This window comes from Falco naumanni, chromosome Z, assembly GCF_017639655.2.
Source record: "Falco naumanni isolate bFalNau1 chromosome Z, bFalNau1.pat, whole genome shotgun sequence".
Lineage (NCBI taxonomy): Eukaryota > Metazoa > Chordata > Aves > Falconiformes > Falconidae > Falco > Falco naumanni.
The window spans coordinates 42,371,496-42,393,058 of record NC_054080.1 but is presented as its reverse complement, the minus strand read 5'-3'; the positions used below and the strand labels follow the sequence as shown (position 1 = coordinate 42,393,058).

At 37.1% G+C, this 21,563-nt stretch overlaps 1 protein-coding gene across 9 annotated transcripts in view; it reads right to left on the bottom strand.

The window, feature by feature from the left end:
* AGTPBP1 (ATP/GTP binding carboxypeptidase 1) overlaps nt 1-21,563 on the bottom strand; it is a 66,788-nt gene that overhangs the window by 9,922 nt on the left and 35,303 nt on the right. For 7 of the 9 annotated variants that reach the window (XM_040579720.1, XM_040579718.1, XM_040579717.1 and 4 more), the window contains 7 exons: nt 20,743-20,887; nt 18,251-18,404; nt 17,333-17,513; nt 15,675-15,804; nt 15,193-15,324; nt 13,394-13,570; nt 7,861-8,021 (listed from right to left, as the gene is read on the bottom strand). In XM_040579720.1, the coding sequence (XP_040435654.1) occupies nt 7,861-8,021; nt 13,394-13,570; nt 15,193-15,324; nt 15,675-15,804; nt 17,333-17,513; nt 18,251-18,404; nt 20,743-20,887 (1,080 nt within the window). The other 2 variants (XR_005825573.1, XM_040579723.1) reach the window with 2 other exon arrangements.

The following is a 21,563-nucleotide window of genomic DNA, read 5'->3' as shown; positions in this document are numbered from 1 at the left end:
TTTAAAGCACCAAGAAATAGAAAAAAGTAAATTAAAATCTATTTCCTGTTAATTACAAAAAGAGGGGTTTCTGCTGCACAAAGAAGCCAAATCCTTGGGGGTGGGGGTGTTCAAAGTAAGAAAACCCTACCAAGCAAACTTTTCCTCCAAAGAGCAGTGAGGTCTCACACAGATAGGGAGCCCCACCCCGCCCTGGTTCAGCTGTAAGAGTACTTAGAAATACCAGCCATGGGCATCTCTGTATTTCATCATCATCAGACTGGGAAGTGGGAACAGGAAAGCTCAAGAGTTTTGCTCAGCCTTGTTAGAGTTATCACTAGGAGCTGGTACTCATCATATCCATGTAAGGTAGTTGTAGCCTTCTAGCAAAATGTTCTGGAGTGCCTCTCACACCCCCAAGATGACAAGAAAAATTACGATTATGAAATATGAGAGAACTGCAACATCTTGAGGCAGTGTCCATCTTCTTTTCACTGTACAAGGGAAATAGAGCATAACCTTGAAAACTCGTTCAGTGGTCATACAAAAATACTGCTTAAGCAGAACCCAAACCCACCCAAGAAAAAAAACCCAAACTATGAAAGGCCAAGGGAAAATCCGTGCTGAACCATACTTTTCTTCAGCTGTTAAAATCTGAATATTCCTCATCTTTTTACATTTTTTTTGTTTGTTTGTTGAGGAGAGTTCTCATCAATACCTATCTACTACACTATCGTCCAGTACTTCCTGAGACAGTACAAAATGGATTGCAATAGAATTAATTAAAAAGGACTATTATGTTAAGATTTATTTTAAGTAACACACAGAACAGAGGAACACGGTATCTCCATTATCCCATAAAAGAGCTGCTGTTTAACTATAACCTCTTCTACAGTACGTGTTTCAGTTCCGAATACAAGCCAGTCCCTTAAGTTAAATAACATGAGACTTTCCCCATCACTGACAAACATCACAGGTTTTCAACTTTCTGCTGAGACATGCGGTGGGTGCTACCAAAGACAGGAAACTTGGATACCAGGGATATCAGGCCTAATTGTCATAATGGGCATATTTGTTGGGCAGCAGAATAAAACTGCTCTGCTCTAAAACAGACTTCTCCAAGTAATTGAGGAAAAAAGTCTGCTGGCCTAAGGTATACAGCAGAACTCTGCTCCTGAGCCTCCGGAAATAAAGTCGGACCATCTGTCAATTCCACCTATGGCAGTATTAACCCCTTCAGCAAAGAATGAAAGAAGATAATGTGCAAACATAAATGATTACAAGGCACTTTTATTGGTAATAGTGGAAGTACTGTGAACAAAATCATAGCTTCTTGCTTATGCAAAAATAATGTAGGTATATAGTTTCTATAGGACACAACACAACTTCCAAAATTAAAAGGATTTTTTAAATAAAAATTAAAATTATCAGGCCAGCGATTTCCTATTGTCATGCACAGAGATGGGTCACTCCTGTCTCAGAATAACATTAAAGTATCATTTTAAAAATATAAATCTACTTATATTATTCTAGATTTACTAGAGGAACATTTTGCCAGGCTAAGTATTAAGTACTTAAATATTTTTCAATGTTTTTAATTAGAGATAACTGCTTAGGTAATTTTGTTTAAAAAAATTTGTTTGATAATGCATCAGCAGGTACAGACAAATCGGCAGCTGTACATAAAGCTGCTGTGATTACACATAAAGTTTAAGAAAATTCACACTTGAAAAAGATGACAGTGTGATATTAGGTCAATATTCCGGTAGTGACAGACAGCAGTACAGTTTGCACTTTTCTCTGAAAAATATTCCTCATTAAGTGTCTGATTCCAATCCCGCTTTTTAAATACCGAACATTTCCACTGAATTCAAAGAAATAAATCTCTGTATAGACAATTATAATTATTGAATCACTTTTAAGATCTGGTCAGAACATACAGAGAGTCAGGTACAAACACAAAACTTATTTCAGTCTGAATACCTCATTTTAAAGAGAAGTTGTTGGAATTTACACATTTAGTTTTTCCATCACAGATTCTCACAGTGCTTTTAAAAGAATAATGAGAGAAAGATATCTATTTTCTCACTTTAGGCTACACATTTTACTATTTTAGTGTTATTAAAGTAGACTTACATTTAATAAACTTAAGGAACAAAGCCATCAGACATTAGGAAAATCTATATAGTTTTAAACAGGCTTCTCCAATAAAGTTAGATATATCTTATGTCAATGTTCTTTATCTGATAAAAATTTTAACTGTAACATATATAGAATCTGATACCTTTTTTTCCACTGCATTAATTTCTTCAGTGCAGAAGCATTTGGTTATTGACACTCACCATCTGTAGCTGTGTAACACCCACATGTCATTATTAGGGGAAAATATTTATTTATTTTGTTCTATATACAAATTCCGTTTCAAAGCATTGAATTAAGTTATTTAATGATTTCTCTCCAACTTTGTCTTGCAGTACAATCACTTCTGTGATTTTCATGAACTCGTCTTTTGGGATCGAGGCTGAACCTTCCTGTTTTTTGAACTTCCAGTACCAGCTACCCTCCTCACATAACAGGATTATAAATATTTCCATGTACAGTCTCAATAGTATTAACCTTAGTATAAGCCTCATTATTTTTCATCTATGCTCCTACGTGCCAAGCCAACTATATGGAGTGTTTGCAGTAGTAAGTCTTTTATTAGTGCTTTCAGGAAAAAAACCCAAACAACACCTGCTAGTAGAAAACAGTTTCCATGCCCCTCACTCCCAGCAACAAAATACAAATCAAGTCAGAGGCAGTTTTCTCCCTGCCCCCAGCATGGTAGTACTTTACATGCAATTCATGTTAGTACATAATAGTTCTTCTAGAGCTAGCTGGATTAGTGACGTATTTTAGCTGGAGAAGGAAGTTCAAAATACGCATATCTATTCATATCCCTCTCTCCAGGATTTGCTTTATTTCAAAACAGCAAACAACTCACTTTCCCATTTGTTCCTTTTTTCATCTAGCGTTACTCAATTTTGTTATTAAACACAAAGCACTAACAACCTTCATTCACTGGAGGCACTTTCACACCCATCATAAGCAATGTGCTTCGTAAGTCAAAAACGGAAGAACCATTAAATCTGAAAGATTATGTTTATGCTTGTACATACTTTCAAAGAAGCCGATAAACTTGTGTCCAGACTACAGAGATCCTATTCCAGAATCAGGACCATAACCATTACCTTCACTGTAAAGTTTAGCTTCACTGAAACAGTAAAATCTCTCTCAATAAAAGATTGTGAGGATCTATTGGAAGTTTCAGAAATATTCGAAAGCAGTAATCCTGTTCTTAGTTTAAGGTAATATCTAGAACTAACATTTAATCCAGACAACAGTTATCTAATTCTTTACCACAATTGTACCTAATTGTCTACAGTTTGCAGAGCAGTTAAAACTTTAACCTGAGCGGTAAAGCACAGCAAATTGCTTCTGCCTTGACTACCATGGAAAGAAGGTCAAGAACTATAGTTACTTTATTTCCTTCCCTCAAATATCTTTAGAACTGGATTTTTTGTGCACCTGTTCACACAAAGTGCTATGTTAGAAGGCTGGCTGGTGCATGACTCCTCACCCTTTTTTTGTCTCATCCTGACATTCTAATGTGTCTTTAGCTCTCTGGCAGATGCTATGGGGACTGAACTTTGCCCTGCTGCCTCCTCATGGGAACCTGAACTCCATCATCTGATGGTCACTGCAGCCACGACTGCCTTCAATGTTCACATCCAACTAGCACATCCTTGTATGTGAGTTCCAGATCCAGCAGAGCATCTCTCCTTGTTGGTTCTTGTATCATGCGGGTCCAGAAGCTGTCATCAGTGCTCTCCAGGAAGCTCCTGGATTGCTTATTGTCGTGGTTTAACCCTAGCTGGTAACTTAAGTACCACACAGCCACTTGCTCACTCCTCACTCACCCAGAGGGATGGGGAGGAGAATCAGAAAGGAAAGTAAAATTCCAAGCCCTGGCCAACCCCCTCAATTTATATACCAAGCATGACGTCCCACAGTATGGAATACCCCTTTGGCTAGTTCGGGTCAGCTGTCCTGGCTGTGTGCCCTCCCAGTTTCTAGCACCCCTCCAGCCCTCTGGCTGGCAAGGCCTGAAAAACCAAAGTCCCTAACTTAGTATGAACATTATCCAGCAACAACTAAAAACATCCGTGTGCCATCAACATTGTTTTCACACCAAATCCAAAACACATCTCTGCACGAGCTACTAAAAGGAAAATTAACTCTATCCCAGCTGAAACCAGGCCACTTATGCCCTGCTGTGTTGTTCCTCCAGCAGGTACTGAGGTGGTTGAAGATCCCAACTTGATCTTGAAGATGCAAACTTGAGGCTGCTTTTAGCTGTCTGTAGAAGGCCACATCCATTTGTTCCTTTTGGTCAGGCAGCCTGCAGCAGACACCCACTACCCATGTCACACTGAGCGATCTGCTCTTTAATCCTCACCCATGAGCTCTCAGCTGGCTCATTATTCATACCCAAGCAGACTGCCATGCATTCCAGCTGCTGTCTCACATAAGGGGCAACCTCCCCTCTTGTCTTCCCAGCCTGTCCTTACTTAGAGAGCCTGTAGCTCTCCACTGCACCATTCTAGCTCTTGGCATCTCATCATGTCTCCATGATCGCAAAAAGATCATAGCCCTGCAACTGCACACAGATCTTTAACTCCTCATACTTAGCCCCCGTGCTGCACACATGACTGTGGAGGCACTTCAAAGAGGCACCCCAGCATGTTTACTTCCCAGAAAGGGTCTCCAGGCTTTTTTCCATGTGGTCCCTCATAGGCACTTCCTTCTTACATGCAAGTATTTGAGAGAACGCTGTAAGGCAATGCTTTAACAGAAGAGAGTCTTAACTATTTAGTATTTATGAATAAATGATTTATTTTAAGTATGGTACTTGGTGAAGAAGTTTGCCACAGCCCTTCTGTGTACCTCTGTGCATTAAGGCTAATTCAGCTGTTCCTGCTGCTATTCTAGACAGAAGCCTGTCTATACCATTCTTAATCTCCTACTCTGCAACTTCCGCAGATGACTATTCCAGAACTTCATTTTTGCTTCCATATAGAATTTTTACATAAAGCCTAGACTGTCTTTTCCTTGTAATTTAAGGCCATTGCTCCTTGTTCCATCTGCTCTAAAGGGAACAGGCTCTTTGCACTTGACTTCTTGTATTTGAAAGCAGCTGTCACTTTGGTTCCTCCTCTTCTTCTCCCAGTTTTCATTTTCATTTTGATAAAGGCCTTGTGAGGAAAACTGTAATCACAACAATTTTATTTGCTGTAGTAAGACTTCCTCTACCATAAAGACGGAATTCCATCTGGTGATTTCTTTCAAGAGCTTTACAGTGTAAAACATCGCCTCTTGCTCACCAGTTTTATTTGAAGGAATGTATCTGAGGTGCTCTGTAGAACTTTTTTCAAGCATCTACACACTTCCTTAGCAGTTAACAAGTTCCATTTCTCAAGTTTTAGTCTCTGTTGTCAACACTTACATTTCATCCCAAAGAACAACTGAAATGTCTGAGACAGTAAACTCCACAAATATTTAAGAATAATCCTAAACAGCTTACCTTCAAACAATACAGATCCAGAATCCCTGGCAATACATATAAAACTATACATAAGCAATTAATTTTTTTCCCTTTGGTTGATCCCTGTCCATGAGACAAAACCCACTGAATCTGTTTTCCTAATCCAAACAAGACATCTGCTTTCCACAGTTGCCTGAAGATCAATTATCTAAGCCCACAGCATAACAGCAGAGGAAGCAGATTTTCTGTGCTAATCTCCTATAGCATTGCTCATTAAACTACTATGCCACACAAAAGCAAGAGACTTTTTAGAGCAAAGAGATAATTATTCTAACGGCCAACTTCTCAAAACAATGCAAGGAATGAAAGAAAAAAATAAGAGAGTTCAAAACCATTCGCAGTTTAACCCTGTCCCCTGGCCCTCACCCTCCACTTTGTTGAGGCTTTTTAACACGTTATAAAGATAGTGGAATATGGTTTTATCCTTGCAAAACCAAGGACATGGACATTTTATTTGCATTTTCAAACTATATCTTACAAGGCTGACAGTAAAGCATGCAACATCCAATGAAACTTTAGAGTGATACACTAAACAGTAATATTATAAATGCTGAGTGCTGCTCTCTGCTGCTACCATTGCTTTGGTATCAATGTTACATTAGTACAGTAAACATCACCAAGGCATTCTTAGTGATTAAAATGCTGTGTTTCAGCTGCCCAGGAGACATCATGCTAATGCTGTTCTAATAGCTGTAGAGCACCTTCTTCTTTTTTCAGCATCTGCCATATGACACTCTCTCTCCCAGTGAGCCTACCCATGCTTTAGTGAGGCTTACATGCTGGTGGGGGTGGGTTATTCCAAAGCTGCCTTCTGATCCTATCTCTTCCAGGAATCAATAACTCAGCCTTAGCCAAGCACAAAACTTGATCCAAAAGTAAAAATCTGGCCATTACAAGCATGCTAAGGCTGTACCAGTGAGCAAGTGATACTGAGGGATACAACCATCACTGGAGTGGTAGATACCTACCCATCACACCTACTCTTTATATACTTTCAACTACCTCTTTAAGACACTCTCCTATTGTTACTCCTATTGTTCTTACCACCTTTTAGCCTATACTTCAATTTCCATTACTACCTGCAGATGTTAAGCTTGAACAGAAGCTCCAGCTTTTCTCAGTACTTCACATTCTGGTAACACTTATGTGTTTAAATGCTGGAACTAAAATAAACATCATCTCCCCCTTCCATAGGGTACCACAGATGTCCTCCCATATCTCTGCTAGGTTTGCATGGTCTATAGACAAATTGCTTATTAGTCTAGCATTTAATGATAAAGTCTTAGTCTCAAGCACCTTCTTCTTTCAGTTCCACAAAACCAATAATAAATTTCATCTCTCCTCTCAAATTTCTACAGTATTGCTTTAGCTAAGTTGGAGCTACAGCCAAGGCCACTATAAAAACATTTCTGGTTCTAAGTATGCCAAGTGGTAACATATTACAGTTGTAAATCTTTTCTAATTCAAAGCTTTTCTGAAGTCTGGAACTCCGCATTATTTAACCTCTAACCAGATTTTCAGAAAGAGATGCTTGTACATCTGAAATAGCTTACTTGTTGTGCATCCCCTATTACCATGTACATGTCGCTACTTGAGTTATGAATTACATGAATGGAAATATGCAATAGTATGCATACTTTGGCAGGCCTGTCTAAAGCTTAAAGAATTGGCAACTTAATAAGCTAGCTATGAAAAAGACATAATACATTTCTTTGTTGACCCAAACATTATTTCACAGGTTTTAAATTCTTTAAATGTTGTTTTGTATCTCTACCAGAGGGGAAAAAACAAAAAAAGTTTGGAAGAAATAAACATCAAAGTTCTTACAGTGCTTTAACTCACATACTTCAAGTTGGTCTAAGTAAATTTTTAATGCTGTAGCCAGTAATAGAAAAAAAGAAAAAAATGCTCTCAGACAATTGAGACCTAAGACCTACTGCATTTTACTGCATGTAATAACTCCCCAATGACACTAAAATTGTCAGTGTTTACCCCAGCAACAAATGTGACATACAGTCTGTGTTTACTGTTTTCTTTCAAAATGTGAAGCAATTGAATTAACACAATAAGTATCCAATATATTCAGATTATTGTTACACTAACGGGTCACAACACATCAACATTAGCTTTGATGAGTGGAAGAATATTTTTGAGAGAATCTTTAGGTCACTTGAGAACTGCAATTTTTCCTGAACAGGAAAAAAGAAAAAAAAGTAAATATAATAAACGTGTACTACCTTGTCACTTTACAGCTTGACTCAATCAGTTCATTTTCAATATCCAACAGACTAGAAGGCAGGTTGTATTCCAAAGGTGAGGCCATTCTTTTTAAACGCAGTAAGCCAACACAGAACTTTGCTCCCATCTCCTCCAGTTCTCTTGTCCCTATCTGCAATCCCTAATTTAAAAATAAGATTTAAAAATATAAAATAGGTACATGCAAATGGACCCAGACATACTGCAGGATTACTGTTTAAAATACATTTTGTTATTTTATTTAATAGACTTGCTTGCTCTAAAGACAGAACAAATAAGAGCTGTAAACACTTAAGAGTATCAGAGAAAACTCAGCGAATATCTACACCATTCCTCTAAGGCTGAGCAGACATTTCTGGACACTTCCACATTTCTTTGGAGGTTAATAGTCTACACTTCTGGCACATCCATATTAACAGGATTTTACCCAGTGGCATTAGAAAAGAGGCAGGTATCGTGTCCAAGTTTGTAAGTAAAAATTATTTTTAAAACCTGAGAAAAATTTATAAGTAGTAATTTCAAATACAAGATTCTTCAGCAGAAGTTCCATCAGAATGAAAAAATTTAGCAAATTCATATTGTAGCTATGATCAAGTTCATTGCCATGTTCTGACACATAAATAAGACTATTTAAGGCAAGTTACTCCTTGATACAAACATCTCTTCCTCTCCTATAAGTTAGAGGATACATGTGTTAATTCTGAAAGCATTTATTCACACATTTAGTAATTAAAAACAACAAAGTATCAAAACCCATAGATGTTTTCTAACTTGAATGATATACCAAGGCATTTTCCTCTGCAAAGAGTTTTTAGGAGGTATAACTTATGTAAACTCAGAGAATATGATGCTTGTGATAAAGCCTCCTGTCAGATAATTCTACACTTTTAATTTAGCTAGCAGTGCAGTATGTAAGGACAGAACCTCCGGTTTTAACTACTTTATGACAAGAGAATGATATTCTAGAGTGATCCTCAACAGTTATGGAATTTACTAGTACTGACAGTATATACACTGACAAATTCAATGTCACAACACAACTCAATCTCCTCCTTTACAACTTCTGTATCTCAGGAAAATTTAAAAGGATTTTAGTTTGGATCTTCTAAGCCTCTTAAGGTAAAGAAGAGTTAAAAAGGAGCTTTGACAAAAGAAGCAGGGAAGCAGAAGAACCAGGAACTGGTGGTGAACTAAGTCATCAAGTAGGAAAATACATGAAGCAAAAAGAACGGAGTAGGAATTTTTTTTTCTAAACACTAAAAAACATACACATAAGCTTTGCATATGTTGTCACACTGATGTATTTTAAAATGGAACATTTAAAAGAAAGTGTTCTGTTGCTCCAGAAATGATACAGTCCGCGCATTCTTCATGTACTTTGTTTTTAACATATACACACATAATAAATGGAAAGTTTGATTTTAATTTTCTTGCAAGTTCTTTTTTTCCTCGGTAGTCTTCGTAAAGAAGGTGTTTTTCAGTAACAAGAAAGCTAAAGCTGCATCCACTATTCTAAACAGTGCCATCCTCCAGTCAAATGGTACAGCAACCTGTCAGCAGTGAGCAAGAGTTGGATATTTGAGTATTATTGTTAATAGTAATACTACTTACCTCTTTTATAATGCTTTTGTGCTGTAGGTTTCAAAGCACTTTATTAATAAAGGAAGAATTATCCTCACTTTACTGATGGAGAAATGGAGGCAGAGAGGGTTGAAGCGATTTGCACAGTGTCTCTCAGCATGTCACTGACCCCGCTGGGAACAGAAATCAGTTCTCCTCACTCCCAGTGCAGTACCTTATCCACAGAGGCCAATTTTTTGTTTTTGTTTTGTATTTATTTGCACGTCAATAACTTTCGAAGACCCCAATCATAGCTGGGGCTCCACTACGCTAATCACAGGAAGACAGTCCCTGCCCCAAAAAGATTAAAATAACATTAAGGACAAGAGGCAACAAGTATGCAGAAAAGGAAGGACAAGGGTAACAGTAATCTCACTGTTACACAGATTACTAACGTGCACAACTTGATGGTTCAGAAACTTTTCCAATCATTGTCTAAATCTGTTGCTGAAGAAGTTATCGTTAGTTCACAGACTCCTTATGGACAGTGTAATAGGAGTGGTTTTCAGTCAAAAAAGGACAAAAGTACAGTATGAAAGAAAGTGCAAAGACAATTGTTAGAAAGATAAATAGCGTGTGCATGTTCCGTGTCTGCTATTTTCAGCACAGCAGAAAGAAGACATAACTAGAAAGACCTAAATGGATCAGATTGGAGGCAGGTAACTGTGAAATGCCTGGATGATAAAATTTGAACTTATTACACTGAAGGGCCTACATACTTGCTGTAAAAGCCTATGCCAAAATCTAAATTTGTTTCTGTTATTTCTTTAAATCATAATGCAATACCACACAGCTGGCACATAACAGATTTCTTTACCTATTGTTATTCTTCCATCAGCCAAATCTCTTAATTTCCATGAAACAAGAGACCCAAAGTCTGTTTCAGGAAATAATAATAATAAATAGTTGCCCTAAGGAACCTGAGGTGAAGTTCATTTTCACCGAAGCCTTAATTACACTCCTCTTCTTGATCTCCTAATCACCTTCAGCTGTTGCTCTAGTACTTTTAGCTGTGGCCTGTTAAAGTTCCTTAAATGTCAGAAACATAGCTTTTAAGCACTGAAAGTAGCTGGTTTTGGTTTTATTTTCTTTTTAAAACCATGCACTGAATTTCATTCCTTTTTCTTTTACATTTTATACAACTGTCTTTCTGCTAGACAGTAACATTTTAGATGGTTGGTTTAAGTCTTCTTTACTAAGCATGTCACAAAAATACCTTCAAATGAACACAGAGTTTCGGTGATGAACTTTGTTACCTGAAAGCAAAGATGCAAAACAAAAGCACAATGGACTGTGACCTTAAGTTGAGAAGAATATTACTGTAACATGTACTTAATAAATTGAAAACAGCCATACTAAGATTTGGAGAAGTCAGTTGGACAGTAGAACATCATCTTGTTCTTCTGCTTTCTTATTCAGCAGAGGCTACAAAGATGCGATCATTTTTGAGAACTCAAAATCTAGAGACGGAAGAATCATGGTAACTGACAAAGTTCATTGACTGAATCTTCATCTCCTAAAGTCTTCTCTTTATGTGCATCATTAAATTGACAGATAACAAAATCTTTTTTATTAACTTAAAAAAAAAAAAAAAAAAAAAAGAAGTAATACTCCCAAACATATTAATCTCCAATCAGGAAAGGGAGTGATTTCAGTTTTCAGGTGGTTTGAATTATTGAAGAAATTGTGCTTTTGTTTGGCATCTTAGTTATGCTCCAGAGTAGATCTTGGAGCATCCTTTCACCTGAACATTTGCTTTTTGGTATCTTGAATTGCAGATGGCTGAGCAGTATTTGCAGCACTAATTCTCAACACGCTAGGAAGACTCACTCACGCAGGTAGTTAAAATGAGATTGCTTCCAGAGATAACTCTGTCACTAGGGATCCTAAATTCAGGTAAGAATTACTAATCTCAGTTCTGGCTAGAAATAGTCTAGCATAACCAAAAATTGAAGTTCTGGTATTATCCAGCTTTGGCAAAGACTCAGCACTTCTTCCACAAATAACAGAATTGTTGAGTAATGCTCTTTGTGCTTTAGAACAAAATTCAGCGATGATGCCAAACAAGAAGGCTGGAAAAGTGCTTCAGACCTTTAACTGATACACAGTCTAGTTCCTCAGATCTGAACTGTCATGTCCATTAGGATCGGAATAGGAAGGGAGGAAACTTCTACAGTTTAACTCCTCTCTGTGGATTGTATTTTGAAATAACATATTATGAAATACGTCATCTAATTCATACCGCAAGTTTATTCACAGAGTTGCTGGTGCCACGCCCTCCACACACAAAAAAAAAAAAAAAAAAAAGCCTGAGCCTTTTCATCTCTTTGACATTTTCATTGGAGAGATGTTGCTCTTTGTCTAGTCATCTTAGACTTTTAGATACCCTTTCTTAGGAAGTCTAAGCATTACTGTTTTGAAGAAAAAATGAAGAATCTTCCTGTACATTCAGAGGATGATTAAGACCTCACAAATTGTTTTATTCCAAATAAAATGAATGACAAAACAATTTGATCTCATTAGCTAGTTTATATTACACAGAAGAATGTTCTTATCTTTTTGAATAAGAACCTTTCCACAGAATTTAGACTTTTTTTTCCTCCCTCACTGAAGAAGGGCTTTGCAGGTTAAGCATCTTGCAAGTTTATCCACAAAGTATCTTCAATTCACCTTTCTTAAGAACTTTCTGCAGCAACACTGCTAAAGCCATCAAGGTTCATGTATAAGAATATCCTAGAAGCTTCAAAATAAGCAAGCTGGATGAGGTTTTTTTTAAAGCTCCATAATGACGTAATCTGAGAAATAATGGAATATTCTGACAATAGTGGGAATGCTTCTGTTAACTGACAAAATTAACTCATTCATTTAGTAGTTACAGACCACCTCAAATTCCTGCCAAAATATGTTTTTCTTCTAAGGAGATAAGCACTGGTGTTGGAGCATATATTAATATATTAAATATACCATGTTTCAATTTTTTTGTTTTGTTCCTGTCTGTCCCCCCTCCTCTTTTTGTCAAGAGCACCTTTTTAAAGTTTGTGGTTATTTTCTTGATTAGCATTCCTTAATTCTGTTTTCGAGCAGAGGAAACTGTCACTTCTTCCATGAACGTTCATTCCAAAAACTTGCTTCAATTTGTAGCTAAATTTAACCCAGTAACAGAGGCTGAAGATTAGATATTAGGGCAGTGGTTCTCCTGGTTTTCTGCCTAAGAAAATTTCCTCTTAAGTAAATTTTCTACTAGTGAGAAACCACAAACAGGGTCATGTTTTGTTTTCAAATATCCAGCCCTGTTAATGCTTTTGAATGAGACAAATTGAAAATAATTTTTAAGCCACAAAGTCAAACAACTATGATGAGTTCAGAGACATGTAATTTGTAGTTCTGGTAGCCTGATATTAAAGCATTTTGATTTATAAGCCTGTTTCTGCAGCTACACAAGAAAATTCTGTAAGAGACACTACTAAATGTCTGCTGAAGAACCATGAACTGCCATGATAGTCTGAAGTTGCCATGTGAAAAGGAATCTTTTATTCTAGTATTGGGGTTTATTACTACCCAATTTTAATAATCTACTGGAAAGAACAGTTATGATTTTTTTAATTACATGCATACATATAGTGTTACAAGCAGTATTTAATATTAATCTTGTTAAAACAGCCAATAAGCACAACATACTATATGGGTGTGAGAAGGGGGGGTGTAAAGTGACAGATGAAGACTTATGTAACCTGTAATATTGTAAATTATGTCATTCCACTCTAATATTTGCGTACACAGATCTTAGAAGAATTTTAGGTGTTTAAAGCAAGCAAGCAGGGTTATAGAACCCGATACTGACGCAAATGGGAGAAATTACCAAGCAAGAACAGTTTAACTGATATATTTTCTTACCTTATATTTGCCCTGGTCACATCCACATAACGTGCTTTCCATTGTGTAGCTCCTTTGTACTCCTATCTCTCTCCACACAACAACTCGCGCAGTTGATTCCTTGGACTTTTCTACTACAAAGCTGCAGCTGCCCATGCAGAATGCTGGGGCAGTTTGACTCAGAATCTTGGGAAGTGCCTGCAGGACAGAATTTGGAAAAATACAGTGATTCTTTTATTTCATTTATGGAACTGGGGGGAGGGGAATATGCAATCACAAGCAAATTTTGCTGCGATTTGAATTAAAAGAGAAAAAACGAAAACATTCCTCCACCTTGAGTTTTTAAAACCCCATGTTTTCAAGTGACAACAGGCCTGCAATTTCCCCCTTACTAAAATCCTCTTCTTTAGATTCAATCACTTAATTTAAGTGTTAATCATGTTGGTAACATTAGGATACGGAATTCTTCAGGTGATCACCATGTCCTCCTAATTCACCTAAGTAGCTTTGCTCGTTAAATGTAATACATACCTCATACAATTAATTTAATTCAATTTCTTACTTAAGACTGTTTCAACAATCCAATCTGCAGTCCTAACACATGCAGTATTTTATTAATACATAAAGTTCATTCATGTTCTGCAAAGCACTAAATACATATTGATTCGTGTTCCTGAAGTTGGAAGTTCAATGTAAGTGTTTAAATAACAGCTTTGGAAACAGACAAGAAAACAGTTATGCAAATGTATGTATTTCACTAATGCTAAATAACTGATACAAATAAAAGCTGGAAAGAAGGTAGTCAAGCCAAAACACATGACCAATTTGAATTTACTGTGTCCATTGTATATATACCATTATTAGTGTAAGCTTGCCCAAACATTCGGTCTGGCTTTTTGAAGCTAAAAGTTTTTGGGTTTTTCCTACAACTCTTATTGACTATTGTCTTTTATGCACTATAGTAGTGCACGCTGAAGTGGCAAAGCCCCGTATAAATGTGTTGAGCAGCAGATGTGAATGGAATCGGACTCAGCATCCAGGAAATCACACAAGAAAATGAAGGAGACATACAATTCTTTTTAAAAGTGATGGAGATTTGAGGGAGGGGAAAATCGGAAAGTATCTGTACTCATTTACATTCACGGATGCATAACAAGCATTTTAACGTGCATTCACACTCTTTTAAAGACTAACTGCATCTCAAAAGAAATTACAGGGTTTGTAGGCATTGGGCTGGACAGATTCGCAGTTACCACAAGGCGGCAGTGGAGTTACACAGAAGAAACAGGTAACGCGTTAAATCTTTCACAATTTTTGAAAGCTTAAGACAATGTAGTGGATATTGTTTGTGCACGTCTGTTATGTATATGTATTAGGGGCACATGCCTTAAGTACTCCTCTTTATAAAAGGAACCTTGCCTATTTCCGTACACAAAAATTAGTACTTCTCAGAGCCATTCAGTATTTTTATTTCCCTGTCTGCTAGAATATTATTTACCATGCTTAAATCACTTTTTTTTTTTTTTTTAATCCAGTAATTACAAATGCACAGAAGCATATCTGCCATGTTACTTATTACAACGGTAATGTTGAACACAAAAAAGCATGTATTGGTACAAAGACAAAAAAAAAACCCCAAAAAAACTCTACTTTGGCTATATTAGTGTATGTTTTAAACTTTCAGAACGAAAAAGAGACCGTTCTAATCAAGTCTGCTTATGCTATAAATTCACTGCGTGCACAGAATAATATTGGGAAGTTATGTGAAATGTATATTCCAAATTCATGCCAAGTGAAAAAGGCACAAATGTCAAACTTACCCTGTAACCAGGGTCTTCCATCAAGTCACAAGAGGCACCATTAACATTTGTGTGCCACATTGTCTCTTTGATGCTGCAGCCATACATAAATACATTCTTTTTACGGGAATGACCATGATAATCACAGTAGACCTACAATAAATCATTTGGCAAAACAAAGCCAAGACATATGGAAATAACATTTTATAAAAGTCATAGGAGAAGAAATAAAAGTTTTTATTTGCACTGTTGAAAGTTCCAAAGAACAGGAAACAACTCTTATAAATTAAGACAAAAAATGTAGGATTCATCGAAGGAAGGTTTAACCTTCTACCCTAGCAAAGAAAAAAAGATTTAGATCTAAAGGTTTGCAGAAAACCTGTTCTCCAAGTTGAATTTAAGTGTGACACAGTTTAAAAAAACATATTAAAATGTTTGATTTACAGACTAGCTACATAGACAAGGTTAAAAAGATTCAGAATTACTCACACACACGTACTCACCAAAGGTAAACGTTTTATAGCAGCCAGATATTGCAGTAACCCTTTAGCATGGTAAATAGTGGGATGCAGATCTGGATTTGGATTTTGCCACTGTCTATTTAAATCTTCTCCACTTAAAGAGCAACGGTGGCTATTGTGGGGGGGGTTGGGGGTGGGGGGGTGGAAAAACACATGATGTAGTCTGTATTATCATACTTTTAAATAAGCCTCCCCCCCCCCCCCCCCCCCCCCATGTTTTCCTTGTCACCACCACTTCTTTGGAAGGAGTCTGGTGAGAAACAAACTTCAGTTTTCCAACATGCCAAACAGCAGAAGTATTTGGGGGGAGGGGGGGTTAAGTTACATTACAGAAAACCTAAAAATAAATTAGAAGTAGCTTCTTATACGAATTAAATGTAATCTTGCTTATTTGCTGTTAAAACTGAAGGCTTGCAATCCTATTCAAATGCTAGTTCAAGAATCAGGAATTTCAAATATATGGTATCTTTACAGTTTTGGTGTCTTGACTTCTGTAATATAAAGACTAATATCAGCCAGAAACCTAAGATTTGAAACATGAAGTTGCTAGAACACAAGTAGCTGTGAGAAAAACAAAAAAAATTTAAAAAAGGAATCACAACCAAAAAAACCACAAACCAAAAAACAGTAAAGATTAAAGATCATGTATTCAGTCAGCTATCAGCAAGAATTTCTAAACTTTCAGAAATTCATGAACATGAAGTCATCTTCAGTACATTTGTCTTTAGACCATGTCTGTTTGGGACACATTTCTTACTTGTCCCTGTATTAAACTTCCACTTGTATTCTGAATTATTTAATTCCAGCTGTTTTGTTATATACATGCTTTTAGATATATAAAGACAGGATTCTACTAAAATCCATAACTGGTTTGGGTTTTATTTTTTTTTTTTCACAAAACCTTTATCCATTACTAGGTAAGAAGGAACTGTAGATTCACCACACCAGAATTTCCATTTCATTTTAATTCCCTGTAAGCAAGTAAATATAGACTGCTAAATGCTTACTCATTGCAGTATCAAAAGGTTCTGAAATATCCCTTAAATTTATTAAGAAAAAAGAAATAAATTAAGAAATTAGTAAGTGAAAGAATTACTCTAGTAACTTTAATTAAATCAAGATAGTCTCTTACCCTTTCTCTTGCATACCTGTTAACTATCCCCCTTTTAATAGCATTTGACAACAACCATTTCCATAACATCCTTCTAAAAACTATAATTAAAAAAAAAATACATAAAAAGCTCTCTCGGATACAAGGACTGGTCTTGTTCATGAGAACCATGAAATTGTTTAGCTTTTTCCTAAAAGCAGCTGTGCTCTCATGTAACACTAACACCCATCCAAGACTAATTCAGAGAGACAATTAAAATGTCATGTCAAATCACACAGGAATGATTATCATCCATGAACAACTGAAAATACTTTTAATAAAACTGAAATTCATGGAACAATGCATCTGCCTTTAAAAAGGCCAAACAAAATTGAGAAGTCCTAGTAATTTTTAAGTGTTTCTTTTTTCCATGTTAAGTGTTGCATTTCTGTGTTTCTGGGATTAGTTTAGATTTTAAGATTTTTGGTAAATAACAGATGCAAAGACTTAGTACTAAAGGTTACATATTTGTGAGTAAACTTATGCTTACTTTCCATTTATGACACCATCTGGATTGAGCATGGGAATAATTTTGAAAATATAAGATTCTCGTAAACATTGGGCACTTGGATTATTGCTCATTAGGTATTCCAGCGTTCCCTTCATAACCCAGCTTGCATTAGTCTCTCCAGGATGTACACGAGCAGATAGGAAAACATAAGGACGATTCCCTAAAAGAAGTATGCATAGAAGTTGCAAAATATAATTCAAGCTATGTAAACAGTTTGTTAATTGAAAAAAGAAGCAATAGCCAGCTTCACTTATTACAATGGAAAATACAGTATTTGGGAGTATTAATAATAGAGCTTGCCAGAATATTGTTATAAGGACTGCCAATTACAGAACTCTCACAATGGAGCTTTAAATTCAATCAGACAATTATACAGTCACAACTAGTTTGAGCTGGCAATTATGATACAACAACTTTGACGGCTTTTTTTCCAATAGCCAAGAAAAGTACTGGGGTGGATGAACAAAGCAGGAATGCTGTCATAACTAAAAGCTTACTTCAAATCACAGTAGCTCAGATATTAGCTTTATGGAAGATTTTCTGACAAGCAAATAACTTGAGCATTTGGAGAAAAAAGTTACTCAGAAGTCAGGTATTCTTTTCCAAGAACTGTAGTCTGCAAAACATAACATGCAGAAATACCTAGCAACTGATTTAAAATATATTAATATATTACTCCTATATCCAGCTGTAGATATCCTTATCTGACTACCACAAATAAATACCATTAAATGCAAAACAAATCCTGAATATTGATGCTTCAATTTCATGAGGTTCATTAACTGTGTTTTACATTGCTATTTTTACAACACACAACAGTTTTAAATACAAATTTTATTTCATAAAGAGCTAGTTTTACATAATTTTCAGTTGATAAGAAAAGGAAGTCATACTTACTGAACTGACAGATATGTTCATAGTAATTGGACTCTGGCATGGCTGTAATAGTGACTACAGGACAACTGTTGCCAGCCAGGGTCTCACAGAGAACGTCTTGTCGAAAATATATCTGTTGAGGGTTGTGCATAGATTCCAGCTTCTGAAGATGCATCTTCATCCCCAAAATAATGGAAAAACACTTCAAATCTTTTGCAGTCATGTATCATAAGGGTATTCCACAGGTATTCTTTAAACTACCTTTCTTTTTGTTATTCTAAACAATGTTCCAAGTTTCCATCATAATTTTGACCATGAAATATCACTCTAGATCTCTGAGTGAATACTTCTCTTTATTATAGTCTGTCTTTCCAACCACTTCAACGAAGATGAAGGCACAGAGGGCGCATTATTTTCTACCAGTTAATATTGTAAGAGTATGTGGAAGGTAAGAACCTCTGCTTCATTAAGGTTATCTGATTATGCACCCTTTCAGTGCAAAACCGGATAACAAGTAAAGAGAGAAGTAACAAACAGGAACAGAGAGAAAAAATCCTGGTAGACAAGACATAACAGAAAAAATAGCAAAGACCAGAGTCTCCATTCTCTAATTGATGGGCCATTAAGAATCTACATGCAAAGTTTTGGAGATGGACACCTGAGGGACAAGAAGGAAGCAAGAGGAACAGGAGTATTTGTGATATTCAAGGGGGGCCTGTGGGACTATACAAAACTCATGTACCTGATCCCTAGTCTGCCCTTAGCTATCTCTATTCCATGCATGCAAGTGCTATGTGGACTACCTGCAACTAACAAGACAAGTGTGAGTGGATTTGGGGTCAGCAACTGGAATGCGCAAGGGTCTCAGCATCAGTCACTATCGAGGCCATACCTCTTGGGAGCACCCCTGTGGGCACCACAGACTTTATGTCCAAAGTGCCAGCTACTGCTGGTATCAAAATGAGCAGACTTGGTGGAGCTGCAGGCAGCGTAGGCACCCTTCTGTGCGTAGCAACAGCAACGGAAGTAAGAGGGCACTTCAGTGCCAGCTGCTGGAGCGCATGAGGGTCTTGGTGTCCAACCATTGCAGCCAGAACAGTGTGTGTCCCAAAAACCATCTAGTGGGGTGATAAGGGTGAGCAAGGCAAGGAAAGATGTCTTGGTGCTAGTACCTAGGGGTATGAACATGTTACAAGCCCATGTGCCTGGTACCAGCTGCTAGAAGTGGTAGGGCAAGCATATGCATCTTCCCTGAAGCTAGTATGCATGGCCAAGGGGTGCATGCACAGTTTGCTAGCAAACTTCAAGGTGGACTACCCAGTGAGTATGATCACCCAGGTCAAAGCAGGGGTATCAGGTGGGCAGAGAGTCCATGCTGGCATCTGAGAGGAACCCAAAACTGCAGAGTGCCTGTGAGACAAGCATGTGAGTGCACACATCTGTTTGCTAGTGAGCAATCAGGCTGGACTAGCATGCAAGTTGGAGGCCTGCACAGCAGGGAAGAGACTGGGATCCAGGCACGGGTATAACAAGGATGGGCCACACCAGATGTCCACAAACGTGCATGTGCTTGTGATTCTAGAGAGTGTGTGTGTGTGTGTACTTTTACTAGTGAACTGCAGTTCTCAGCAACTGGAGAGGAGGTAAAGGACTTTCGTGTCTGTAGTTACCTTTCACGCAAGTCCCAGTAGTATCACACACAGGTGCTGCTGAAGGCAACACCTTGTCTGTGCCAGTCTGTGTTGCCAGCCACGCTGGGAGGAGGTGGGATGTGCAAGTGTGTGCAAGTCTCTCCTTCCCTGGGATACACACTGAGACTCACTAGTGGCTTAACTTTACAAGCAAACAGGAAAGCAGTGGCCATGTCCATCAGCCTGGGACAGAGACTTCCAGGGCCCTTCACTGGACAGGAGGAACCACCAGGCCCTCAAGCTGTTGGAGGCAGCAGCTGCTTCTAACATCTCTTATCAGCTACTTCTTCCAAGAACAAGAATGGCTTAGTAAAAAGCTTCACACAAAGCAGTTACACACTGGCCACCGAATCCCCAAGTTCACCAACAGACATTCTAGCTAGCTGTTTTGCTTAGTACTGAAAGCTTCACAGCACTTCTTTAGCCAATTCATTATTCGAAAAAGGTCTCCAATTAAATATAGTATCTTGAACGGGTCAGTTCAAGAGGTTTATGTAGAACAGCAGGATACAAGTCATTTGACTCAAAAACAAACACTTCATCCAATTTCCAATCTGTTTCTAGTCAATTATGAATTATGATACCCAGAAAATCCATTTAGCCTGCAAGTAAATATTAATTTTAATTTTCCAGGGACTGTTCTTTAGAACAACATACAGAGTTTTCCAGTCTAAACACTAATATTTTATGAAAATTCTCCATTTTAAGGAGTATTTTGAATTTTATAAAAAGAAATAAAAAGAATTCACTCATGAATGATTGTATCTCATGTTGTCTAAAAGCATAAATATTTATCTGCATAATAGATCATAATCTTCTCACCTTTAAAGTTGAGTATGTATATGGATAATGGTAAGCAAAGTAGCAGACATCATCTTTATGTTGGAAAGTCACCGTGAACGTAATTGTGTAGTAAGATTTTCCTTTCTGACCTCCAGCAGCAATTGAACTTCTTGAAAAGTGATTCCTAAGAGTAAAGTGAAGGTGATAAAACACATTATAATAATTTTTTTTCATATCATTGATTATTCCTGAACACACATTCTAAGAGCCAGAAAGACTTTTAGTGGCTATATTTCTCTTTTGCATACATCCACATTAAATACACTGGTTCCCACCATCTGCAAAGGTATTATAGCAGCCATATACATTCATTCATACTGGGAAAAGGTGAGTAAACAAAAACAAGTAAGAAAACAAAACCAAAAAAAGCTCTGGAAAAAAGAAAAGAAATGGGAAGCAAACAACTGCCAGGGAAGAAGGGTAATGCATGGTTATGTTGTACCCTCTCATCCTGTGTTCCAGGATTGCTCCACAGTGATTGCATCATAGAATACAGGAGCCTAATCAAAAGCACCATGTGATCAATATTACTGGAAATCACTATTAAGATTTCAAGTAAGCATGCATATAAACATTCCCTTAAAAGCTTCTCTGGAACTGTATGCGATTTCTGTCAAAAGTATAAAAGATGAACAGCTTAAATATTAGCAGTGTGCTAACAAAATAAGATCCTGTATACTTTGATCACTTCTCTTACTCTTACTCTCCAAGAAGTAATTCAGGAAGAAAACCCTGTTCACAACAGAACTCCTACAACAGAATTATCAAACTCAGAAGCAAATATTTCTCCTCAAAAGTTG